Source organism: Dendrobates tinctorius, unplaced genomic scaffold (assembly GCF_039654945.1).
Source record: "Dendrobates tinctorius isolate UK_male_01 unplaced genomic scaffold, ASM3965494v1 ptg000037l, whole genome shotgun sequence".
NCBI classification, from domain to species: Eukaryota; Metazoa; Chordata; class Amphibia; order Anura; family Dendrobatidae; genus Dendrobates; species Dendrobates tinctorius.
In genome coordinates this window covers 15,576,742-15,604,705 of record NW_027361705.1, presented here as the reverse complement: position 1 = coordinate 15,604,705, position 27,964 = coordinate 15,576,742, and the positions used below count along the sequence as shown (strand labels likewise).

Here is a 27,964-nt window from a genome sequence, read left to right as displayed (position 1 = left end):
CCACGCGGGGGGCCCTAGTGAATGAACTGCAGAGAGCTGGGACCAATGTAACAAGACCTACCATAAGTAACACACTACGCCACCATGGACTCAGATCCTGCAGTGCCAGACGTGTCCCACTGCTTAAGCCTGTACATGTCCGGGCCCGTCTGAAGTTTGCTAGAGAGCATTTGGATGATCCAGAGGAGTTTTGGGAGAATGTCCTATGGTCTGATGAAACCAAACTGGAACTGTTTGGTAGAAACACAACTTGTCGTGTTTGGAGGAAAAAGAATACTGAGTTGCATCCATCAAACACCATACCTACTGTAAAGCATGGTGGTGGAAACATCATGCTTTGGGGCTGTTTCTCTGCAAAGGGGCCAGGACGACTGATCCGGGTACATGAAAGAATGAATGGGGCCATGTATCGTGATATTTTGAGTGCAAACCTCCTTCCATCAGCAAGGGCATTGAAGATGAAACGTGGCTGGGTCTTTCAACATGACAATGATCCAAAGCACACCGCCAGGGCAACGAAGGAGTAGCTTCGTAAGAAGCATTTCAAGGTCCTGGAGTGGCCTAGCCAGTCTCCAGATCTCAACCCTATAGAAAACCTTTGGAGGGAGTTGAAAGTCTGTGTTGCCAAGCGAAAAGCCAAAAACATCACTGCTCTAGAGGAGATCTGCATGGAGGAATGGGCCAACATACCAACAACAGTGTGTGGCAACCTTGTGAAGACTTACAGAAAACGTTTGACCTCTGTCATTGCCAACAAAGGATATATCACAAAGTATTGAGATGAAATTTTGTTTCTGACCAAATACTTATTTTCCACCATAATATGCAAATAAAATGAAAAAAAAAACAGACAATGTGATTTTCTGGATTTTTTTTTCTCAGTTTGTCTCCCATAGTTGAGGTCTACCTATGATGTAAATTACAGACGCCTCTCATCTTTTTAAGTGGTGGAACTTGCACTATTGCTGACTGACTAAATACTTTTTTTCCCCACTGTACATGAAATTAATATGTCATGAAAATACATTTTATAATAAGTCTATACATATTTAACACATGCGTACGTTGTATGAAGACATTTCATATGAATAGGATTAGTTGAAAACCTGTTTTCGCAAATTATCATAGCTGAGCTTATATTAAAACAAAAAAAAAAGAAAAACAAAACCCACATGTTGGGAAAAAAAGAAAAGACCCCATGCCATTTTTTTATTTATATATAGCACAGGCACTGTCTGAGGAATACTCCCATCAGCCGTACCTGCTCTTGCTGTTATTAGCGGAAACAAGTGTAGGCTGGTGGGAGTATTTCTCACATCTGTCAACGCCTCTGTGACCAGAGGTAAACTTTTTATTGCCGGTCATAGCTGCTGGCTCACGCTGTCATCTGACAGTGTCGGAGCCACAGCACAATGGTAATAATTTTACAGCTGATCAGAGCCGCTGGAATTTCTCATGCTGTCATGGAGATGACAGCATAGGAAACACACAATGTTCAGGGTGCCTAATCAGAACCACAACACAGACTTCCTGGAATAGTCCATACTCAGGAGCAGTGAACAATAGGTGATGGGTACGGACCCCATTCTTAACTGTTTGGGTTCGCCCAACTCTAGCTGCGTGTAAGTTAAACATCTGATTATATTAAAGGGAATCAGTTAGCAGACTGTGCAAGAGCAACATGATGGAGGGACATGGACCCTAAGTTCAGCGATCACATAGTTAACTAAATGCAGCAGTTGTGATAGAATCACAGTTATCTCTGCTGCAGATCTAGCCTTTCTCTGAATACTGAGATCTGTATAACCCTGCCCACACCACTGATTGGCAGCTCTCTGTGTACACTGTGCATAGGCAGTCAGCTTCTAATCAGTGGTAGATGCACACAACACCTAGACCTGTAGTGATAGTTTCCTGTTAATAAAACACTGATTTTATTGAAACAGCAAAATACACCTCAATAAGTGATGCACCACTGATATCGGCATCTCTGCGACTACACTTTGTGTTCCTCAAATTACAGTGCAAAACCTGCTGACAGAACTTGCAGTGTTCCATGTTATCGAGTAACTCTGTATGAGAAATGAGGAGTCATATATGTAATTTGCTAAAATGAGGGGGTATAAAAAAACCGAGAATTACTTATTTAAAATGCTAATATTCAAGATAACATCTTGAAAACAAGAATCTCCTTCAAAGCACTGTCCATTAGCTGATATGCACATGTCCTAATTTTTTTCATTGTTCAATGCATTTTTTATATTCTCCTGTACTAATCCTGTTAAGTGTCTCCAGCTATTTTTTTAACCTCTTCTACGACCTGAAAACATTTTCTCTTTAGTAATTTCTTCATTCTTGCAAATAAGAAGTCACATGAGGCTAGGTTGGGTGAGTAATGGCGGTGACCTTGATTTTTTGTCAAAAGTCATCCCTGGGGATGAGTATTGGTATTGCGCCTATGATTCGGAAACCAAACAGCAGCCTAGCCAGTGTAAAACAGCTTCATCGCCCAGACCAAAAAAAGCACAGAAAGTAAAATCAAATTTGAAGTCCATGATGATTTGTTTTTTCGACATCAAAAGAGTAATTCAAGTTGAATTTATTCCTCAAGGCACCACAGTGAGCCAACATTGTTGTCTGCAAGCACTGAAGCGACTTTGTGAAGTGGTGAGAAAAAAAAACTACCGGAATTGTAGTGATGGAAGGACTGGCTGCTTCATTATGACAGCGCGGCTGCCCAAAGAGTGTTCAAAATCAACAAGTTTTTGGAAAAAAATGGCATGAAAACGGTATCTCACCCCTCACGGTATCTTGCCCAACCTAGCCCCTGGGACGACTTCTTACTCCCAAGAACAAAGGAAAACCTTAATGTAAAGCATTTTCAGGTCGTAGAAGAGGATAAGAAAAAAGAGCTGGAGTCACTGAACAGCATTAGTTCAGAAGAAGATAAAAAATGTTTTGAGCAGTAGGAAACTGTTGGGAGAAGTGCATATCATTTGGACAATATTTTGAAGGCGATTCATGTTTTCAAGATGTTATCTTGAAAAAAAAAATTAAGTATTTGTCAATTTTTGGGGTACCCCCTATAGCACTGTGGATAGTTTCACTACAAATGTAAATACTCTCTAAAATGCAAAATGTCATCACATATGGTGGAACGTTCTAAAATAAATAGATGAATTTGGAAGTCAAGGGTTTATGTGGGGCTGGTAGACTAGTGCTCCATAATGTATGCTGTAGGATGCGCCAAAGAGAAACTGAGTTAAAATTTCTGTTCCAGGTGAAAGATGACCTAATTATGCTTTTAATGTGGATCGAGGCACATCATTTTCAAACTAAGCCCCACTAACAATTCCTAATGTGTAGCATTTCTATGCTTTGTTTAAACTAGCAAACAGTCAAGAAAAGAAACAACTATAGACTTAGAATATATCATCTAACTTGACAAGAAAACTCTTATTTCCTGATAAATAAGATTCATTAATGCCTGGAATGCTCCGGAGCAGCACTTCCTCTTAAGTCAAATCTCACGTTACATGTGAATTATTCTACTGTTCCATGTGACTAATGTATAGATCTACTGTATCTTTTCCTGCCAAAGAAAGCATATGGTTCTATAAATGTCAAGCTAACAAAACAATTTAGTATCATTTTATAGGCAACATATTGCAAATGACAAAACTATCCGCATTGTAAAGATTTATAGAAACATTTTCTACTGAGAAAAATGATACAATATGTATGGAAATAAACTATCCAGGATGTCTATGTTCATATATGTGCAAATGATATAGTGGACAGGCAGACTTGGCATTGTGAAAATTGGCACTAGTTTCACTTTGATTTTCATCATGGCATTAATAATAATCTTTATTTTTATATAGCGCTAACATATTCCGCAGCGTTTTACAGTTTGCACACATTATCATCACTTTCCCCGATGGGGCTCACAATCTAAATTCCCTATCAGTATGTCTTTGGAATATGGGAGGAAACTGGAGAACCCGGAGGAAACCCACGCAAACACGGGGAGAACAAACAAACTCCTTGCAGATGTTGTCCTTGGTGGGATTCGAACCCAGGACCACAGCGCTGCAAGGCTGCAGTGCTATCCAGTGAGCCACCATGCTCTGTCAACATTATATGATGGTGCTTTTGGCAAAAAAAAAAAGAAAAAGAGAAAATAAGGGCCCCTGTAAGAAATATTAAACTGAGCCCTTCTTTCTGGTTCCTGTCCCCCTTTTTCTGGCATTTGAGACACTAGCTCAACTTGCCTCTACTCACCTGTTCTGTCTTCTTATGGGTTCTCATGGTGTGTAATCTGACATACAACATAAACCTCTTCTGTCTTCAAAAATAAGCAGTTGTCTGTAGCATAATTTGTTTATTTGTCAACAGATGGATGTATAGAACAGAAGTGTATTAGTGGTAAAACTACAAGAATACAAATAACAGGTATAAGTATTGAGCTTAGAATATCACATAACTATGAAATTTAAATTTATTTATCCGACTACTACTCCCATCAGTCCAAGCCTGCTGTCGCTGATGGGTGTATTCATCAGACAGCGCTTGCGCTATAAATAAATAATATTTAAAAAATTATGTGGGTTCCCCTTTATTTTTGATAACTAGCCAGGCAAAACTGACAGCTGTGGGCTGCAATCCTCAGCTGTCAGCTTTAGCAAGGCTGGTTATCAGGAACAGAGGGGTCTCACATTGTTTTTTAAAATTATTTAAAAAAATAATAAAAAATAGCGTGGGGTCCCTCCATTTTTAACATTCAGTCAAGCTAAAGTAGACAGCTTGGGGCTGGTATTCACAGGCTGGTAAGATGTCATGGATATTGGCCCTACTATGCCTAAAAATAGCAGCCACCCCAGAAAAGGTGCATATATTAGATGAGCCAATTCTGGTGCTTTTCCCAAGTCTTACCACTTGCTTTGTAGCAGTGGCATGTGGGGTTAATATTTATGGGGTTGATGCCACGGTGAACTTTGGTGAACTCATTGTGTTACCAATGATCTCATTGAGGTCACAGCAGTTCATAGACCCGGCTGCGATGCTGTCACCGCTAGTCATTGAGATTTCACTTGCAGCAGCTCATTCTCTAGTGGCTTTCAATCTGGATAGTCGCATCTTGGCATTGTCCAGGTTGAAAACTATTTATCGCAGACATGGATTACAGTGTAGGACAAAACGTCGGACAGGTGATAGATATGTTTATTTTTTTATTTATTTGACAATACTTATATTTTTATAAGTATTGTCAATTGTCAAGCAACTCCAACTTTTTGGTCTTCTTATCCACTAATACACAAGTACTAAATTGTGCAAAAAACGGAAGCTATACTGTGATTAGCAGGGGAGTCCTTCCCATTTTCTGCTAGAAGGGGAATTTAAAGCCATAAAGGCCTCTGCTTTTCCTCCAGCTGGACTTCTAACAGCTTGCTGCATTCTACTATAGACTTCCATTACATTACTTTATATTTGTTTAAGACCAATTTGCATCTTTAATTCTGGTCCACACTTTTAACTAATATCACTATAAACCCGAAAATGAAATATGTTTAATCCCAGCTAAGTGAACAAAATTAATTATACAAAATTTGTTTTCACTTGGTAAACTGCTATTTGTACTCAGAAAGGCATGAACTTTTGCTGGCGCTCTGAGCTGATTACCATTTTGCTTTGCCCAAAGCATTGTAGAATTTGTATTTGATGCGAAAGTCCATTTTTGGCATATTCTGTGCAATGTGATAAAACTTTTATACACAAAATATAAAATGACCTAGGTATTAATGACAGCCTTGAGGTCTTCTCTAAATTAATTGAATCATTAATTATTTTCCAAGAAAAGTGAAAACAGAAGCAAAATATCTTTCTCATCAGCTACCAACAGGAGCTTGTACTTGCCAAACATCGCCATTTGTATAGTAATAATGATAATAATTAGGGATGATTAAAAAGCTTCAGATAACTCCTTAGCCAAATAGCTATAGCGCTTACCGAATAGCTGCATCGAGAACCCGTATACCTGAGCGCTCCCGATAATCAGCTGTTCGGCACCACAGCTGCATGTGTCACGGCTGTGCGACTGTCACAACAAATGCATGGAGAGCCCAACAAACAGGCTCTCCATGCATGTGTTGTGCCTGTCCCACAGCCGCAACAAATGCAGCGCAGCGCCGAGCAATGGCTTATCGGGAATGCTCCAGGTATCCGGTTACTGAGACAGCTATTTGGTAAGCGCTATAGCTATTTGGATAAGGACTTAAAGCTATTCGCTCATCCCTAATATTAATCATTACTTACATAGCGCCAACATATTCTGAAGGCGCTTTAGGCTATATGCACACAATGCGTTTTTGATGCATTTTTCTGGCATTTTTTCTGCGAGGAGATGGGCCACAAACACTATGGAATCCTTATGCAAGCTTATTCAATGACATTCTTAAAGTGCTGTGCACATGGTCAGTAGATTTCCATGCATATTTGCAGTGCATTTTTTCTGCAGCATGTCAATTCTTTTTGCATTTTTGCATCCATTGACTTCAATTGATTCAGTCAAATCCTTAGCAAAAACGCAGGTACAAAAATGTTTTAGGATTTGGTGTGGAATTGCTGAGTTTTTGTTTTGCTATTTACTGGCTTCCTATGTTGTTTCCCATGCTGTCATCTGTATGACACGATGGGAAACACCGGTAGGGTAGTTCTTTTAGGCGGTAATGCTACTGCCAGTAAAACTGTCAGTCAGAGCGCTGCAGGATCATGCTGTCAGATATCATTGTGACCCCGCAGCTGTGACTCTGACCCGCGATAACACTACCGCATACTGTCGGTCAGAGCGCTGTGGGATCATGCTGGCAGATGTCAGCATGACCTTGCAGCTGTGACTGCACCTGTGGTAATGGTACCGCCAGTAAGATTGTCAGTCACAGCGCTGTGGGATCATGCTGACAGATGTCAGCGTAAGACTGAAGTTGTGACTGTGACCCGCAGGTGTGGGCCAATGAAACTACTGCTCCATCGGGCTACGTCTGCTGTCACTGATAACAGTGACAGCAGGTGTCGCTGTTGGGAAACGTAGTCTCATCTTCCGGCACCTGTGCTCACAGTTAAAAGAAAAAGTAAAATTACATCATACATATTCAATCTAATATATAAAGCTCAAGTGTGTGTATGTATGTATGTGTGTATATATGTGTGTATGTCCGGTATAGGCATCCGCACCGTTGAAGCTACAGCCACAAAATTTGGCACAGTCACACATCTGGACCCCGAGAGTGTCCTAGGCTATGTTGTGTGGTGAAATTTTAACCCCGCACGTTCCAATTCACCAAACAAATTGCCCCTGTCTACATACTGGGGAAAAAGTGTGTGCGTGTCAAGCCCCGCCCCTCATTATGGTGTCATAATGCCCCTATCTACATACTGGGGAAACAGTGTGTGCGTGTCAAGCCCCGCCCCTCATTATGATGTCATAATGGTTGCCATGGCGATGCTGATGTCATCATAGGTTGCAAGCCCCGCCCCTCATTATAATGTCATAATGGTTGACTATGGGATGGAGGAAGTGTGATGGGTATATAGGCACTGGACTATGGGATGGAGGATATGTATGACGGGTATATGGGCACGGGACTATGGAATGGAGGATGTGTGATGGGTATATGGGCACTGGACTATGGGATGGAGGATATGTATGACAGGTATATGGGCACGGGCCTATGGGATGGAAGATGTGTGATGGGTATATGGGCATGGGACTATGGGATGGCAGTTATGTATGATGGGTATATGGGCACGGGACTATGGGATGGAGGATATGTATGACGGGTATATGGGCATGGGTCTATGAGATGAAGGATGTGTGATGGGTATATGGGCACTCGACTATGGGATGGCAAATATGTATGATGGGTATATGGGCATGGGACTATGGGATGGAGGATGTGTGATGGGTATATGGGCATGGGTCTATGAGATGAAGGATGTATGATGGGTATATGGGCACTCGACTATGGGATGGCAAATATGTATGATGGGTATATGGGCATGGGACTATGGGATGGAGGATGTGTGATGGGTATATGGGCATGGGCCTATGAGATGGAGGATGTGTGATGGGTATATGGGCACGGGCCAATGGGAAGGAGGATATGTATGATGGGTATACGGGCACGGGACTATGGGATGGAGGATGTGTGATGGGTATATGGGCACGGGCCAATGGGAAGGAGGATATGTATGATGGGTATATGGGCACGGGACTATGGGATGGAGGATAATTATAATTTGTTATAACTAACCACAGTTAGTTACTATGCCCGGGCAGCGCCGGGCTCTTCAGCTAGTTAAAAATAAAAGAAAGAGAATAATCTGGTTCAGTGGTACTGGTTTACACAGAGGTCCAGCAGCAAATAAGACAAAAACCACACACTTGTCACTTAAAACAGTTAAAAAGTTTGATATATTTGCACTTAGGCCCCTTGTCCTTTACGGGATAAAATGTACTCCTATTACATACTAGATGGAGGATCGATGCTATCGCATTGGGAAGGCGGTAATGTCACAATGGGGGCAGGCTTTGTAGCATTGAGAATCTCTCCCCCCATGTGCTCACCCACCTATCCACTCTCTCTTTCCCCATGTGCTGACTTCTCCCTTCTGTGCTCTCTTCTTTGACATTGCAACAGATCGCAGAGGATACATTTTGTGAGGTAAAACATTGTTTAAAAACAGTCAGTGAAATATTTTACCTCACAAAATGTATCCTCTGTGATCCCCTGCTGTAATGTCAGTATTGTATTTTGCTTCCTCCCCTGTACAGGAGATGTGGCGTTCTCCGTACAAGGTCAGACACAGACATTTATTAAAATGAAGTTTCGTTCATGGGAAAACCCCTTTAATGTGACCGGCATCCTCTGCCTGTAGACACGTCGCGCATCTGCAGCCGGGATCAGCCCAATGATTCACTGCGCCTGCGTGGAATTTGCGCAGACACAGTAAATCAGACCATCGCCATCTTTGTGCAGACAGATAGCGGCTGTCACATTAAAACTGTGCATGCGCTCCTCCTGTACAAAGAAGGCAGCGGTCAGTGAATCATTCTGCTGATCCCGGCAGCGGTGTGTTCGCGACGGTATTCCGCTGGTGGTACCAAGCAAAAGGCAGCATACGGCGTATACAGTGTGTGTGTGTATGTGTCTGTGTGTGTGGTGCGTACGGCATATACAGAGTGTGTGTGTGAGACACCCATCACTTGGTTGTCCCAATATGGCGGTTATTGAACTTACGCCGCTTGGAATTCTGTGATCCGGACACATCTGGACGGAACAGGATGTGAAGACATTACAAGGTAAGTATATATTAGTGGTCTGTGTTCTATGTCTGTTTTAACCCCTTTCTGACATTTGACGTACTATCCCGTCCACGGGCCCCGGGCCCCTATGACCGGGGACGGTATAAATAAATTAAAAAAAAAATATTCCATAATAAATTCATTTTTTGGAAATAAAGAAAAAAACAATAAAAGTACACATATTTAGTATTGCCGCATCCGTAACGACCCACCCTATAAAACTACAATTAGTTAACCCCTTTAGCAAACCCCTTAAAAATAAAAAACAAAGGAAAAAACAATGCTTTATTATCATACTGCTGAACAAAAACTGCAATAACGCGCGATCAAAAAGACGTATATAAGTAACCATGGTACCGCTGAAAAAGTCATCTTGTCCCACAAAAAAACGAGCTACAATAGAGCGTCATCAGAGAAAAGATAAAAAAGTTATAGCTCGCAGAATAAAGCGATGCAAAAATAATTTTTATATAAAATTGTTCTCATTGCATAAAAGCGCCAAAACATAAAAAAGACATAAATGAGGTATCGCTGTAATCATACTGACCAGAAGAAAAAAAATTGCTTTAGCAATTTTACCACACGCGGAACAGTGTAAACGCACCCCCCAAAAGAAATTCCTGAATTGCTGGTTTTTGTCCATTCTGTGTCACAAAAATCGGAATAAAAAGCGATCAAAAAATCTCACGTAACCGAAAATGATACCAATAAAAGTGTCAACTCGTCCCGCAAAAAATAAGACCTCGCATGACTCAGTGCGTCAAAATATGAAAAAATTATAGCTCTCAAAATGTGGTGATGGCAAAACCTATTTTTACAATAAAAGCGTCATTTAGCATATGACAGCTGCCAAACATAAAAACCCACCATAAATAGTAAATCAAACCCCCGTTCATCACCCCCTTAGTTAAGGAAAAATAATAAAATTAAAAAAAGTATATATTTCCATTTTTTGTTAGGGTTAGGGCTAGGGCTAGGGTTAGGGCTAGGGGTGTGTTGGGGTTAGAGTTAGAATTGTGGGTTTCCACTGTTTAGGCACATAAGGTGCTCTCCAAGCACAACATGGCGTCTGATCTCAATTCCAGCCAATTCTGCACTGAAAAAGTCAAACGGTGCTCCTTCCCTTCCAAGCTCTGCCATGCACCCAAACAGTGTTTTACCCCACATATGGGGTATCAGCCTACTCAGGGCAAATTAGCGAATCCTGCGTTGAGCAGGGGTTTGGACCAGATAGCCCAGGAGGTCTCTTCCAACTCTACGATTCTATGATTCTATAATTCCATGAAATTGCAAAACAACTTTTGGGGTCCAATTTCTCCTGTTACCCTTAGGAAAATAAAAAATTGGGGGCAAAAATATCATTTTTGTGAATAAAATATGATTTTTATTTTCACGCCCGGGCATTATAAACTTCCATGAAGCACTTGGGGGTTTAAAGTGCTCACCACACATCTAGAATAAGTTCCTTGGGGGGTCTAGATTCCAAAATGGGGTCACTTGTGGGGAGTTTCAACAGTTTAGGCACATCAGAGGCTCTCCAAACGCGACATGACACCCGCAGACCATTCCATCAAAGTCTGCATTCCAAAAGTCACTACTTCCCTTTCGAGCCCCGACGTGTGCCCATACAGTAGTTTTCTCCCACATATGGGGTATCAGCATACTCAGGACAAATTGGACAACTTTTGGGGTCCAATTTCTCCTGTTACCCTTAGCAAAATAAAAAAATTGGGGGCTAAAAGATCATGCTTGTGAAAAAAATATGATTTTGTTCTTTTCACGCCCGGGCGTTATAAGCTTCTATGAAGCACTGGGGGATTCAAAGTGCTCACCACACATCTAGATAAGTTCCTTGGGGGGTCTAGTTTCCAAAATGGGGTCACTGGTAGGGGGTTTCCACTGTTTAGGCACACCAGGGGCTTTCCAAACGTGGCATTGCGTCCGATCCCAATTCCAGCCAAAAATGTCAAATGGCGCTGCTTCCCTTCCAAGTTCTGCCATGCGCTTAAATAGTGGTTTACCCCCACATGTGGGGTATCAGCATACTCAGGACAAATTGCACAATAAATTTTGGGGTCATGTTACCCTTGGAAAAATAAAAATTTTGGGTGAAAAGATCATTTTTGCAGAAAAAATATGATTTTTTAAATTGTATGGCTGTACGTTATAAACTTCTGTGAAGCCCTTGGGGGTTCAAAGTTCTCACCACACATTTAGATAAGTTCCTTGGGGGTCTAGCTTCCAAAATGGTGTCATTTGGGGGGGTTTCCACTGTTTTGGAACATCAGGGGCTTTCCAAATGCGACATAGCATCCGATCTCAATTCCAGCCAAAAAAGTCAAATGGCACTGCTTCCCTTCCAAGCTCTGCCATGCGCCCAAATAGTCGTTTAGCCCCATATATGGGGTATCAGTGTACTCAGGACAAATTGCACAATAACTTTTGGTGTCCTGTTACCCTTGGGAAAATAAAAATTGGGGTGAAAAGATCATTTTTGTAGAAAAAATATGATTTTTAATTGTACGGCTGTACGTTATAAACTTCTGTGAAGCCCTTGGGGGTTCAAAGTTCTCACCACATATCTAGATAAGTTCCTTGGGGGGTCTAGTTTCCAAAATAGGGTCACTTGTGGAGCATTTCAACTGTTTAGGCACATCAGGGGCTCTCCAAACGTGACATGGCGTCCGATCTGAATTCCAGCCAATTTTGCGTTGAAAAAGTCAAATGACGCTCCTTCCCTCCTGAGCTCTGTCATGTGGCGAAACAGTGGTTCCCCCCACATATCAGGTATCAGTGTAGTCAGGACAAATTGCACAATAACTTTTGCAGTCCAATTTCTCCTGTTACCGATGGCAAAATAAAAAAAATTGGACCTGAAGTAATTTTTTTTGTGAAAAAAAGTTAAATGTTCTTTTTTTTAAACATTCAAAAATTCCTGTGAAGCACCTGAATGGTTAATAAACTTCTTGAATGTGGTTTTGAGCACCTTGAGGGGTGCAGTTTTTAGAATGATATCACTTTTGGGTATTTTCTATCATATAGACCCCTCAAAGTGACTTCAAATGTGATGTGGTCCATAAAAATAAAATGGTGTTGCAAAAATGAGAAATCGCTGGTCAACTTTAAATCCTTATAAGTTCCTAACAAAAAAAAATTTTGGTTCCAAAATTGTGCTAATGTAAAGTAAAGATATGGGAAATGTTATTTATTTAGTTTTTTGTGTGCCATATCTCTGTGATTTAAGGGTATAAAAATTCAAAGTTGTAAAATTGCGAAATTTTCAAAATTTATAGCCAGATATATTTTTAGAGTCTAAGTCCCAAATAGGGCAAGTATATAACATTTATGACTCAAACTAGATTAAAACAACCGTGCTGTAATTAGTCCCCATGTTAGTAACAATTATAAAGATGCCAGGTTAAAATGTTAGTTCCAGTAGTTCTCTCATTGCTGGATATTGTCAGGGAACATCATAGTAGATGCCATTTAATATGTTTCCTGACAATATCCAGCAATGAGAGAACTACTGGAACTAACATTTTAGCCTGGCATCTTTATAATTGTTAGTAATATTGGGACTATTTTCAGCACGGCTGTTTTAATCTACTTTGAGTCATAAACTTTATATTCATTATATACAGGGTTGATCATTTGTATGGACACACCTAAATAAAATAGGAATGGTTGGTGATATCAGCTTCCTGTTTGTGGCACATTAGTGTATGGGAGGGGTAAACTTTTCAAGATGGGTGGTGACCATGGTGGCCATTTTGAAGTCGGACATTTTAGATCCAACTTTACTTTTTCCAATGGGAAGAGGGTCATGTGACACATCAAACTTATTGAGAATTTCACAAGAAAAACAATGGTGTGCTTGGTTTTAATGTAACTTTATTCTTTCATGAGTTATTTACACGTTTATTACCATTTATAAAATGTGTTCAAAATGCTGCCCATTGTGTTGGATTGTCAATGCAACCCTCTTCTTTCACTCTTGACATGCTGATAGCAACACTGCAGAAGAAATGCTAGCACACGCTTCCAGTATCTGTTGTTTCAGATGCTAAACATCTTGTATCTTCACAGCATAGACAATTGTCTGCAGATGACCCCAAAGATAAAAGTCTAAGGGGGTCAGATTGGGGGACCTTGGTGGCCATTCAGCTGGCCCATGACAAGCAATCCACTTTCCAGGAAACTGTTCATGCAGGAATGTTCGAACCTGACACCCATATGTGATGGTATGGTGTGGTATATGGGGTACAAAGATAGTGGGGCCATAGCATGGCCTAGCCAGTCTCCAGATCTCAACCCCATAGAAAACCTTTGAAGGGATTTGAAAGTTCATGTTGCCCAGCGACAGGCTCAAAACATCACTGCTCTAGAGGGGGTCTGCATGGGCCAACATAGCACCAACAGTGTGTGCCAATCTTGTTAAGACTTACAGAAAATGTTTGACCTCTGTCATTGCCAACAAAAGATATATAACAAAATATTGAGATGAACGTTTGTTAATGACCAAATATTTATTTTCCACCATAATTTGCAAAATAAATCTTGCCAAATCAGACAAAGTGATTTTCTGGATTTGTTTTCTCATTTTGACTCTCATAGTTGTCAATTACAGGCCTCTTTCATCTTTTTATGTGGGAGAACTTTCACAATTGGTGGATGACTAAATATGTTCATTCTGTTTATGCTCCTACATAGGCTGTTGACAATGTGTGTTTGTGTTTACTTATTCGCTTACTAATGAGGGTGTCGGGCTGACATCTTTTCATTACTAAGGCCTGTTTCACACTTGCTTTTTTTTGCAGCGCGTTTTTCCCGCAAAAAAACGCATTGAAAAACGCATACAAAAGCATACAACTGCTGCGTTTTTTTCAAGCATTTTTATGAGCATGCATGAAAAAAACGCAGCGTTTTTATGCGTTTTTAGTGCGTTTTTACCGCGTTTGCGTTTTTTTCCAACATTAGGTGGCCCCTCACACTAACCCAAACCATGACTTTACTAACCCTAACCCTGACCCTAACCCTAACCCTAACCCTAACCCTGACCCTAACCCTAACCCTAACCCTAACCCTTAACCAAACCATACTTAACCCTAACCCTAACCCTAACCCTAACCCTGACCCTAACCCTTAACCAAACCATACTTAACCCTAACCCTAACTCTGACCCTAACCCTAACCCTGACCCTAACCCTAACCCTAACCCTAACCCTGACCCTAACCCTTAACCAAACCATACTTAACCCTAACCCTGACCCTAACCCTGACCCTAACCCTAACCCTAACCCTAACCCTGACCCTAACCCTTAACCAAACCATACTTAACCCTAACCCTGACCCTAACCCTAACCCTAACCCTAACCCTGACCCTAACCCTTAACCAAACCATACTTAACCCTAACCCTGACCCTAACCCTAAGCCTAACCCTGACCCTAACCCTAACCCTAACCCTAACCCTGACCCTAACCCTTAACCAAACCATACTTAACCCTAACCCTGACCCTAACCCTGACCCTAACCCTTACCCTAACCCTAACCCTGACCCTAACCCTTAACCAAACCATACTTAACCCTAACCCTAACCCTGACCCTAACCCTAACCCTAACCCTGACCCTAACCCTTAACCAAACCATACTTAACCCTAACCCTGACCCTAACCCTAACCCTAACCCTGACCCTAACCCTAACCCTAAACCCCCTTAACTAACCCTAACTCTAACCCAAACCCCTAAATTCCATGGTTAACAAAAAAAAACGCATGTGCAAAAAAACGCATACATAAGCATGCCAATGCGCACATATGCGCACCCATAGACTTATATTGGGTGTCTTGCTGTAAAAAAACGCATTGCGCGCGCATGCGTTTTTTTGAGGCAAATCGGACGCACAAAAAATGCAACAAGTTGCATTTTGTGCGCCCGAGCGCATACCGCAAAAAAACGCATGCGCGGTAAAACGCGTACAAACGCATGTGTATGCGCACATAAGCTCATCCCATGCAAAGTATAGGAAAAAAAAACGCATGCGCTATTTAGCGCTAAATTACCGCGAAAAAAAACGCAAATGTGAAACCAGCCTAAGCCTACTTTAGAGCTAGATGTCAATGACAGATGCTGACACCAAGCCCTACTGCATCAACATGAAAAAGGTGGTGTTGAACCAATAAATTACATCACAAAACTTTCTTAAACATATCTTTATTTAGTTCAAAAAAGCATTCATTGCTGCACAAAAACCCATGCAAAAACGCATACAAAAATGCAGCAAAAAAGCACAAAAAATGAGGCAAAAATGTGAGTTTTTTCTGCAGCATTTTACTTCCAAGAGACACAGAAACCTTGCAAAAATTTCTGCAAGCAAATACTCAATGTGCGCACATAGCCATACAATTGAGTGAACAGTTTAAGGGAGTTGATACTTACTTACTACTGTGGTCTGACTGGTGGTCGCGTGGCTAACCCTAGAACGCATGACCATAAAAATCTATACTTTCACATACCTGGGGCCTTTTAGGCCCATGTGCAAATAACATGGAATAACTCAAACAAAAATAATTTTCAAAGTCTATTTGAAAATTGCAAAGTAAGGATGCATTCCCACTAGCGCTGGTGTCTGCCAGGAGGAGATCTGTAATGGATCTGACCTCCTGGTGACCCCAGATAAGGCTGGCGGAATCCTGGCATTCCAGCAGCCTTAACTGGAGTTGCCAAGAGATCAGATCCATTACGGATCACCTCCTGGCAGACCCCAGCGCCAGTGGGAACACAGCCTAAGATGTGAATAATTCAAAACATTACTATGTGCAAAAAAGAACAAAAGATTAACTGAACGGGCTTAAAATGCCCAATATACGCATTCAATATAACTCTTTATAATAATGTTTTTTTGTCTAAAAGTTTTTTATATAAAAGTTGCAGTAAACATGCTGCAGGAATATCTCTTTTCAAAGGTTCCTTTTCTACTTTACTGATGACCGCAACAACTGACAGGACGAGTTCTCTTGTTATCAAAATGAAGGCTTCTCCGAATATCCTCAGATCTATCGACTGACATTGTTGCTTTGTAATGTGGATCTGAAAAAGGGTTCATAAAGAGTTCTCTGATAGGAGCATCGTATGATTTTGTACTCCCTGCCAGAAGAGTAAGGCCAATATAAGCATACAGTTCCTCTTTTGTTATATTTTTCCATGTTTTTTTTCTTCCTGAAGCAATACGTTTTCCTTCTAAGTTAGTACACAAAACTACCTCATCTACAATATCATCTGAAAAAAATTTACAGAACATACCTCTTTTGGACAAGAATTGTGGAATTCCTACAGTTCCTTGAGCAACTCTTACAATATTATGTGATGGGGTTCGTCCAAGAACCTCAGCAGTACTGTTCCAAAAAACATTAGTTTTGGATGTTCTATTTGTACGTTCTGCTGGATCCATTACTTGTTCATCATCTGAAGAATCACTGGACGATGAAGTAGAGACATTAGCTGGTGGCATGTACTCTTCATCAGACAAAGAAAGTTCACTGTCTTCATCACTATCAAAAATGATTGCTTCAATTTCTTGGTCAATCAAACCCCTGGATGTAGACTGTGCCATTGTAACCTTAGAAGTCAGTAAACTAAAATGAAAAAAAAAAACATTACAATCAGGGTTATACACTCTTTGTTATTGTGTGTGCTAAGGGTAAAGTGCAGACCCCTCCTCTCACCTTCAGCAGGTCACCACTTTCTTTTAGGTGCAGTAGAAGCTTTTGAATTTTTGGAACTCAGAAAGTTTCTTTTTCAAGAAACAAGAAAGCTGACTCCTTCCTCCAAAGTCTCTTCAGCAAGTAGCACACAATGAACAGTGTTCAGGACCTATGATGATGTCATAGACACATGACGTTGTGAGGGAGTCTCCTTCCCAAGATCACATGACCATGTAGTCAGGCAGAATTCACACTCTTCATAGCAACAGCAGAGTCATAAAGACTGAGTCAAAGTCTTCCCCAGCATCAGTGAAGACAAAAATACTTAGGAACACATGTAAACCTAGTACGGGCCTAAAAGGCCCCAGGTATGTGAATATGGGGTATTCACAAAAAAGAGTTGTTATACCGAAATGCCTGTAACATAAAAATAAATGAACAACTGGAAATGACAAACAACTATATACCTAAGGAATACCTAGAGTTTCAAAATTCTAACTAAAGTAATCTTGCAGAAAATAGAAAACAATTAACAGGGCGAGCCTGCGAGGCCCCAGGTATGCATTCTAGGGTTAATGGAAGGTATGTGTCACTGGGATGGCAGCTCCCTGTGATGTAGCCCAGAGTGTTTTCTTAAGTAGTTGTTGTTCATATTTGGGTCCAGGCTACAGGTAGCTTTGAGAGTTGGGAGGGTCGGGCTACCCATGTACCACACACTGTGGGGAGGGGGCTCACTGTACCGCGTTTTGGCTGAAGATATGTGTGGTTGTGAATCTGCAGGACCTGTGATGAGGTCATGAACATGTGACTAGCCATGTGACTGGTAACTGGGAGTGGTTACAGGCTATCTAAGGAAAGTGTGTTGCACAGGTATGAGAGAGTGCTAGGAGTCTCTCAGTGTGGACAGAGCTCCCATGTTCCCGGCTTGGACATCGCTGACATCGCATAGCCTGGGGAAGCCGTGCCGGCGAGTCCGAGCCAAAAGGAGCTGACGTCTTGAAAGGCGTGTGATACTGACCAGGGTCAGAGAGAAATGTGTACAGGATGCCTCTGCGGTAAGAGGGATCTGGGAACCTGCGTGGCCAACAGGTAACGGTCTTGAAAACCGTGTGATACTGACCGGGGTCAGAAAGAGACTGTGTGTGAACTGATATCTATCAGATGACTCTGAGGACAAGAGGGATCCGCGAACCTGTATGGGTGATCCAACAAGTAACGGTCTTGACAACCGTGTGTTATTCTGACCGGGGTCAGTGAAAAACTGTTTGAGAAGTCGCTATAGGGTGCCTCTGTGGATAAGACGTACTCGAGAACCTGTGTGGCTGACACCAGCAGGTAACGGACCGGAGTCAGTGAGAAGTATTTCCAGTGAGAGACTGTATCTGTATCCATGTGCTAAAGCTGAATGTTTAACAGACAGTGCAAATGGCTGCTGGAACTGTCTTAGTAATAAACTGAATGGCTTCATTTTAAACCCTGAGCGTGCCAGTGTTTACCTCAAAGATCTGCGAAGTGAGTAATCCCCGTCCACTCACATGGTGGAACTTTACACTACCTTATAAGTCAATGCTCAATCATTTAAAGGTCCTTACATACCATAGGTGCCTTAAAAAAAAAAGCCTCTAAAGGTTCAGTTTTCTTCCTTCTCAATGAGCATTGCCTTGCCAGTAAGACTTCCTATTTCAGCTTGTTGATTGCACAGGGAGAACCAGTCTACCCTGATAAACACTGTCTGGCACTGTCATTTGGGCACTGTCATGTGGAAAGACTGTATAGACAATGTGAAAAGAGTCTTGTCCGATTAGAAAATGGGATAGGTTTTGGAAAACCTTCTCACCTTTCCTGGTTATGCAACAACAACCATAGACAGTGCTTGGATTCGGCTGCTGCAGACCCACAGGAATAAAAGATAGTGATTGTAGGAAAAATGGGTTTAATTCTGTGCTGCCGGACAGGGAGATTGTAGATAAAGCCAAGGATCCAGGAAAAAGAAAATGCAGTTTATTAGACTACGAGTGTCGACATAGCAACTCTTCTTCATTGGGACACACCACAGATCTGTGCTTTGTCCTGAAGATGAAGTGTTGCTACTTTGAAGCATGCAACGCAGAATTTAACCCATTTTCCAACAATTACTATTTGGGCACTGTTGGTTTTGAATCAATTATAGCATAATATCCACACTACATATGTATAGGAAAAAGGGAGCAAAGCACCATTACCTACGTCCCTCCATATGTACTTTATGTATAAAGCCACATTATTTATTCTTTTTATTTCCCTGTGAGCCACATAATAACGATTAACCATTTTTTTTACCTAGTTTTCTTTCTTTTTCTTAAACCATTCTTCCATAGCGGAGCGCTCTGCCTGCCTCAGGACTCCCTTTGGACAAGTCTGCCTTTGGTTAATCAAACAACCTCTTGAAATCAGAATTCCAATTGCCAACTTTGGCTTAGTTTGGAAAACCAGCATATTTTCAATAAAAAACGTAACACGTTAGTTAAACAAGTCATATGTATGTATCAGCAATTTAGTGAGGCTAAAATTAAAATATAACTTTTAATCCTATTGCTTAAAAAGTGACAAATATAAGAATAAATGACAAAAAGACTTCCAACCTAAGCACACTGCCGGACCACAATTATGACCCAGGCAATAAAGACCTTCCTTTTCACAGTTTTATCTTACTAGATATTTGCTTCTTAAATTTGGGCCAATCCCAGGCCATCATATACTGTATCTGTATCTTAACCACCAACAGTAGATTGATATAAGTTGCTTAAAGCTATTAGACACTTGAAAACAGTTTTCTCAATTATCCCTTATACACATATGACACTCGTCTCAGTGTCACCATAAACTCAGGATAACTGCTGCAATGTAGAAATTAATTCATTCCAGACAATTTGCACCCTATGAGCATTATACAAAATAAACAAAATATATAGAAAAGCAATGGTCTCACACATCCATCTTACTTGTACATCAAGTATGCTGGAGTTCCATGGAGGCCCTCATATTATTGAGTAGACCCTGATCCCATTGCTCCAGCCCTTACAAGGGCAGGCCACAGCTAGCCCTCACAAAGAACTTGCCCTGTATTACTTAGCTGTGCCTCCCTACGTGTTTCCCCCTTCTGGGGTCTTCAGGGGAGGCTCCTGCACACACATAAGCATCCTGTTTAACCCCAGATACTCCTAATGATGGCTCATGACAAGCAAGATCCATCATTAGGAGTATTTGTAAGGGCTGGAGCAATGGGTCTCTGGTCTGTAGGGCACCATCCTGCTGATCACAGAGAAATCAAATTCTATAGCTCTTATTTTAATAAGATGAGTATACTACTATCACATTTTACTTAAGCGATTTTAATGACTGATTATTTCTCTCTTTTCTTTGTTTCAGGATGGGAAAATCTGCAGATTGCATCACTTTAATGCCACATTGACAAACAAAACCATTGAAATAGAGCCAGGATTTCAGGTACATTGCAGCATTGTGACGGTTACATTAAAGGCTTATGTCTGGCGTAATTTAAAGCCTTAATTTTCTTTAACATATATGCATTCACACCAGCCACAATAACTTTATGTTCAGCGTGTGTCTTCATACACAAGATAAAGGTGGATAATTCTCCATACCATAACATACAAGCCATTCTTCCATATGCCATAAATGTTTGAAAGATGAAGGTCGCACCTTGAGAGAAACATGCATGTGTGTCTAAAGGCAGGGCAATCTCAGTGCTGGAACCCGCAATTGTTACCAGTGAAATCAAACTATTTTTTTTGTGAAATCAAATAGGAAAATTTTTTTAAGTTAAAAAAAACGGTATTTATAGTAATTAAAAATAAATTAAATCCTTTGAGCTTTCTCTTTAAATTAAAATATGATATCTATTAATTTGTGCATTGGGTCAAATATTAGTGATGTGCGAATAGGCTCGGATAACGTCTTATCTGAGCATACTCGGGTGTTTTTTGAGCACCTGGGCGTGCTTCTATATTATGTTCGAGTCCTTGCGGCTGCATGATTTTTGGTTATTAGGCAGCCTGAACACATGAGGGAATTCCCTAACAAACAGGCAATCCCCTCATGTCTGTCTAACAGCCTCAAATGATGCACCCTCAGGCACTCGAACATAACATACGAGCGCGCCCAAGATACTCAGATAACACCTGAGCATACTCAGATAAGACGTTATCCAAGCATGCTCGCTAATCACTATCAAATATCAAAGCAAGAATTAGTTTAGGAAAGCTTAGTCTAAAACTCTTCTTGAGAATAATATGCATATAGCTCTTCTCAAGAACTAAGAAAACTGCAACCAAAATGGGCATACAGTGATTACTAGGTTTTGCGATACTACCTATTATTTATCAGCTGTCCCACAAGTACAGTGGGTATGGAAAATATTCAGACCTCATTAAATTTTTCTCTCTTTGTTTCATTGCAGCCATTTGGTAAATTCAGAAAAGTTCATTTTTTTGTCATTAATGTACACTTTGCACACCATCTTGACTGAACAAAACAGAAATGTAGAAATTTTTGCAAATTTATTAAAAAGAAAAGCTGAAATATCACATGGTCATAAGTATTCAAACCCTTTGCTCAATATTTAGTAGGAGCACCCTTTTGAACTAGTACAGCCTTGAGTCTTCTTGTGATTGATGCAACAAGTTTTTCACACCTGGATTTGGGGATCCTCTGCCATTCTTCCTTGCAGATCCTCTCCAGTTCTGTCAGGTTGGATGGTGAACGTTGGTGGACAGCCATTTTCAGGTCTCTCCAGAAATTCTTAATTGTGTCTAGGTCAGGGATCTGGCTGAGCCAGTCAAGAGTGGTCACAGAGTTGTTCTGAAGCCAGTCCTTTGTTAATTTAGCTGCTTAGGGTCACTGTCTTGTTGGAAGGTGAACCTTCGGCCAATTCTGAGGTCCAGAGCACTCTGGAAGAGGTTTTCATCCAGGATATCTCTGTACTTGGTCACATTCATGTCTCCTTCAATTGCAACCAGTCATCCCGTCCCTGTAGCTGAAAAACAAAACCCATAGCATGATGCTGCCACCACCATGTTTCACTTTTGGGATTGTATTGGGCAGGTGATGAGCAGTGCCTGCTTTTCTCCACACATACCGCTTAGAATTATCACCAAAAAGTTCTGTCTTCGTTTCATTAGACTAGAGAATCTTATTTCTCATAGTCTTGGAGTCCTTCATGTGTTTTTTTTAGCAAAGTCTATGTGGGCTTTCATATGTCTGGCTCTGAGGAAAGGTTTCCGTAGGGCCACTCTGCCATAAAGGCACGACTGTTGGAGGGTGGCTGTGATAGTTGGCTTTGTTGAACTTTCTCCGATTTCCCTACTGCATCTGTGGAGCTCAGCCACAGTGATCTTGGGGTTCTTCTTTACTTCTCTCACCAAGGCTCTTCTCCCACGATTGCTCAATTTGACTGGACGGTCACGTCTAGGAAGACTTCTGGTGGTCCCAATCTTCTTCCATTTAAGGTTTATGGAGGCCACTGTGCTCTTAAGAACCTTAAGTACTGCAGAAATTCTTTTCTAACCTTGGCCAGATGTGTGCCTTGTCGCAATTCTGTCTCTGAGCTCCTTGGCCCATTCCTTTGACCTCATGATTCTTATTTGGTCTGATGCACTGTGAGCTGTGAGGTCTTATATAGACAGGTTTGTGCCTTTACAAATCAAGTCCTATCAGTTTAATTAAACACAGCTAGACTCCAACGAAGGAGTAGAACCATCTCAAGGTGGATAACAATGAAGTGGACAGCATGTGACTTAAATATGAGTGTTTGAGCAAAGGGTCTGAATACTTATGACCATGTGGTATTTCAGTTTTCCTTGTTTAATAAATTTGCAAAAATTTCTACATTTCTGTTTTTTTCATTCAAGATGGGGTGCAGAGTGTATATTAAAGAGAAAAAAATAACTTTTTTTGAATTTACCAAATGGCTGCAATGAAACAAAGAGTGAAAAATTTAAAGGGGTCTGAATACTTTCTGTACCCACTGTAGATGATTAACCCTTGAATGATACATCCTTGCATGTGATTAGCGGTCTGCAAATCCCATATAAGGTGTAATGTGACAAGCCCCGATTGTGCAGAAACAGCAGGAATCTTAAGAGCGTGTAAAACACAGCTCCTTGTTACCATCCCTTGTAAATTTTTTGTAACACTTCTTCAACAATCTCTTCAAGAAAAGTACAGAATAGTGATATACCTGTTATTGCAGTTTACACAGGAGAACAATTACTTAATGTCTCACATCATGTCATTTAGCTATTTTTTTATATTTTAATTTTTTTTCTTACCTCAAGCAGTTACATGGGCCCCCATGGACTGATCCAGAGGGTAAGAAGTCGATAGAAGAGCACAAGATAAATAATGGATCTCTGAACATAACCGAAGACAAACCACTGTAAAATGACATTTCCTAAAGTTTCTTATTTACAGTCATCTTCAGTTTCTTTATGGACTTGGAAAGCATTAAGATGTGCTACATTTCTAAAGCATGATGTTTTATTTTCACTAAATTATGGGTGTTTGTACTGTACGATAGTGTTATAAATATAAAGCTATACATATAATACATTTGTTAATAGTTTTTAGCAATAATGATGTAGATTTGAATGTTTGAAGAAAAGCTTTGTAAGACAGTGGATATTTGAATACATGTTGAACTTGAATGTTTCCTTTTTAGCTTGTTACAAATACAGATAAATCTGTTTCTTATACATTGTCTTGGCATTTCTTAAAACCTATAATTTATACATAAGAACATGATGAACATAATACAAGTTATGTACTGTATCTCCAGCAGTCCCATAGACAATGAATACAGAGCATGTACTTTTTTATTACGGTATATTTTCCACGCACCTCTACTGGCATCATTGGGGGTCTTAGCCATCAAATGTACAGTTTTCAGCAACGTATTACCGATCTTTTGGTAATGGATGCCAGCCATTTCTTGGAGTACATTTCTACTGGTGCACAGTAGTTGAAAAATACTCCAAAACTTCGAGAAGTGCACACTACCTTTACAATTTTGCACACCTTATTCCAGTGTTGCCTTCATTAGGACCGGTGTATACATCCCCAGTCTTAATGAGTTAGGCCAAAATGTTCATTACAGGGGTGTCCACTACTAGGACAATTGCTTTCATGATCTAAGTGTTTCGCCCAGATAAAATAAAAAAGTGTAAACTCACCTCCCACATTAGTAGTTTCCCAGCTTGTTGGCGCTTGTGGTCCCGGAGTTCTCAGGCGGTTGTTGTGACACGTGGTGCCCACCACCCAATCAGCACTGGCGTCTCTATTCCTTCATACAAGTTGAACATGAAGAGGAAGTCAGAGATCAGGTGCAGCCCTGACTTCCTCTTCATGTTCAATTCGTGTGATGGTGGGGACATTGATGACAGCACTGATTTTTTCCGGCACCACATGTCACACAACAACTGAATGAAAACCATGGGACTGCGACTACAGACACTGCTGAAATTGTGCCGGAACGGGAGGCGAGTATAAGCTTTTTTATTTTATCGGTGCCAAAGATTTAGATTAATAAAGGGTTGTTCTAGTAGTGGGAAAACCCTTTAAGTGAGCACATCAAAATAAATGTTATTTTGTGCTACAAGCCACTTAGAGAAAGAGAAGACATGCAAGAAAAATTTTCACACCAAAAATAGTACGTTAATCTTATTTCATTAAATAAAAAATTAAGAAAACACCAGTTTACAATATAACTTAGAATCCACATAATTCATGATAAAAAAAGTGTAATAAGCCAAGATAAAATACAGCAATATGACAGACAGTCTTATCGAACCTAAATGCAAAAATGCTATTAGACCAAAATAATGTAATAGCAATCAGCAGCATAAATTAGTATCCACAATAAAGCAAGAGATATCTTGTGAAAGAGGATAAATCCAAAAATGGAAGCGGTCCATGGGGTGCAAAGAACAAAGCTTCATGGCTAAACCTTAAGCTATTTTTCACTGTATTGCGAGTCGCAGTGTATAACTATACGTGTGTACATAAATATATATATTTATGCTAATGTAGGAAACGTAGGAAACAGCAGCAACGCGAGACTGGAAGCAGAGAAAGGAATAAAGGGGATTTAATGATACAGTGGATACTCCATGCAGGGAGAAGTGGGGAAAGGGCATACTTCAGCGGGGTTATTATAACTAGGAAAGAGCAGGTTTAGGCAAATAAGGCAAGAAGTTCAGAAGTAATAAACTTAGCAAACCAGCAACTTCAGCAGTTGGAGTCCTGGGTGTAAACGTTGGCATCAAGGCCATGGCGTTTATGGGTTCCAGTGTAGTCCTGGAAAAGATGGCGATCTGGACTCTGGTGATGACTGTGATTCCTCGAGGTCCTGGTGATGATCCTGGGTCCGGAAGATGAGGGGGAGGAGAGGACAAAGTCTCTATACTGGACAGAGTTTATCACAGCTGACTGGTGACTATATGTGGACTTATCAGGGCACAGTTCAAAACGGGTCACCTGGCTTTCCTGCCAGTATGGGTGCATGTCTCCGTTCCTCCCATGGGACTTACGACTCACTGTCAGAGGTGTCCGCGACATTGGTGGTGTCAGCGGTAGCAACACAGTCGGTGATGTCAGTGGTAGCAGCGTAATCGACGGACACAAGGCAAGTGTCTGTCGACAGTCTCTGGTAATGGCACTGTGGCCCTTCAGGCTTGGGCCTGCTCTGATGCGATGCTCCGAGGTCGGAGCACTCACACTGTCCACCTGTGCGCTGCGCGTTCCTGCCAAGTCTGACCTGTTTTCCAGCACGCTGCGGCCTTTTTAGCTTAGCCGTGCCCCCTGTCACTGGGTACAAAAATTGGTTCGGGGCCTGAAGCTTTCCCCTGTGCAACAGAGGTGACAGCCCCGACAGTTCCGGATCTGGAGCTGGTTCTTCTCCTTACACTAGCATCTGACCGGTGTCTCCTGATTCGCTTTTTCAACTGTACTATAGTGCATCCCACATATTGCAATTTGCACAAAGTACATTCTGTCAAATAAATGACACCTTCTGTATTACAGTTAATATAACTTTTAATATTTTAAAGGTCCTGTGGATTTAGAAGAAAAATTGTACTCTTATTAATATATGAATATGTTTTTCACAGTTAGGAACCACATTTGTATGACCCCTTATGATGTAACCACTTTTTCCATTTGTCATTTTCATACTTTTTTTTCCCTGTTTTCCTCTCATTGATGTTTTTATTATTTTTATTTTTGTCTCACGATATGTCAATATGTATACTGCTGCGGATAGGGTAACAAGGTTTGATTGCTTTGATTTTTTACCTACCAGTAATTACCACCTGTTATACACCTGTCTGACTTTTTGACGTATACTTAAGTCGCGAGCTAGATACCTTACACAGACCGTGATTAAGACTTCACAGTTGAAAACTCGTCAGTCGGTAGTCCATTTGAATCACTGTGTTTGTCTACACTATGCCTATTTTAACAAAACAAGAATAAAAAATGAAGCTCCTATTTTTCCATGCTGGAGTATCATTCTTTTTTCATTTCTGGCATCTGCACACCTAAAGCCAGGGCGGCTCCGTGCATGGAATCTACTCCTGCGAAGAGGCTGAATACGGTGAGCTGACTCTCCTATTCCCTTTCCCTTTATATATACTGTAGGATAGAGGTGCATCTCACATTATAGTAGTGTGAGTGACACTCTATGCCAGTGTTTCTCAACTCCAGTCCTCAAGACCCACCAACAGGTCAAGTTTTCAGGATTTCCTTAGTAATGCACAGATGATGGAATTAATGCTTGAGCAGGTGATGAAATTATCACCAGTGCAATGCTAAGGATATGCTGAAAACTTGACCTGTTGGTGGGTCTTGAGGACTGGAGTCGAGAAACACTGCTCTATGCAGACGTGTGCAATTTGATTACTAGGCAGCCACCCCACGGATGTTTGGTGGGTTGGTAAGTGGCTTGTTTTTTAGTAATTTGCACTTCTGCTGCCCCTTATTTCAGTGAATATTTTTCAGTCCATCCCTGAACACGTCTATCAGTACACTGATTCAACAACCTTTCCTTCTTGGTATCATATATATATATACACTCACTGGCCACTTTATTAGGTACACCTGTCCAACTGTGTGTTAAGACTTAATTTCTAATCTGCCAATCACATGGCGGCAACTCAGTGCATTTAGGCATGTAGACATGGTCAAGACAATCTCCTGCAGTTCAAACCGAGCATCAGTATGGGGAAGAAAGGTGATTTGAGTGCCTTTGAACGTGGCATGATTGTTGGTGCCAGAAGGGCTGGTCTGAGTATTTCAGAAACTGCTGATCTACTGGGATTTTCACGCACAACCATCTCTAGGGTTTACAGAGAATGGTCCGAAAAAGAAAAAAAATCCAATGAGCGGCAGTTCTGTGGCCGGAAATGCCTTGTTGATGCCAGAGGTCAGAGGAGAATGGGCAGACTGGTTCGAGCTGATAGAAAGGCAACAGTGACTCAAATTGCCACCCGTTACAACCAAGGTAGGCAGAAGAGCATCTCTGAACGCACAGTGCGTCGAACTTTGAGGCAGATGGGCTACAGCAGCAGAAGACCACACCGGGTACCACTCCTCTCAGCTAAGAACAGGAAACTGAGGCTACAATTTGCACAAGCTCATCGAAATTGGACAGTAGAAGATTGGAAAAACGTTGCCTGGTCTGATGAGTCTCGATTTCTGCTGCGACATTCGGATGGTAGGGTCAGAATTTGGCGTAAACAACATGAAAGCATGGATCCATCCTGCCTTGTATCAACGGTTCAGGCTGGTGGTGGTGGTGTGGGGAATTTTTTCTTGGCACTCTTTGGGCCCCTTGGTACCAATTGA

The 27,964-nt window shown here is 41.1% G+C and overlaps 1 protein-coding gene across 4 annotated transcripts in view; it reads left to right on the top strand.

Annotated features, from left to right (window-relative positions):
• Positions 1-23,815, top strand: part of LUZP2 (leucine zipper protein 2) — a 1,424,041-nt gene extending 1,400,226 nt beyond the window's left edge. For 3 of the 4 annotated variants that reach the window (XM_073573883.1, XM_073573881.1, XM_073573879.1), the window contains 2 exons: positions 20,474-20,551; positions 23,401-23,815. In XM_073573883.1, coding sequence (XP_073429984.1) covers positions 20,474-20,551; positions 23,401-23,505 — 183 coding nt within the window. In that variant the 3' untranslated portion in view covers positions 23,506-23,815. The remainder of the gene's footprint in view (positions 1-20,473; positions 20,552-23,400) is intronic. The other variant, XM_073573880.1, reaches the window with a different exon arrangement.
• The last annotated feature ends 4,149 nt before the right edge of the window (positions 23,816-27,964 follow it).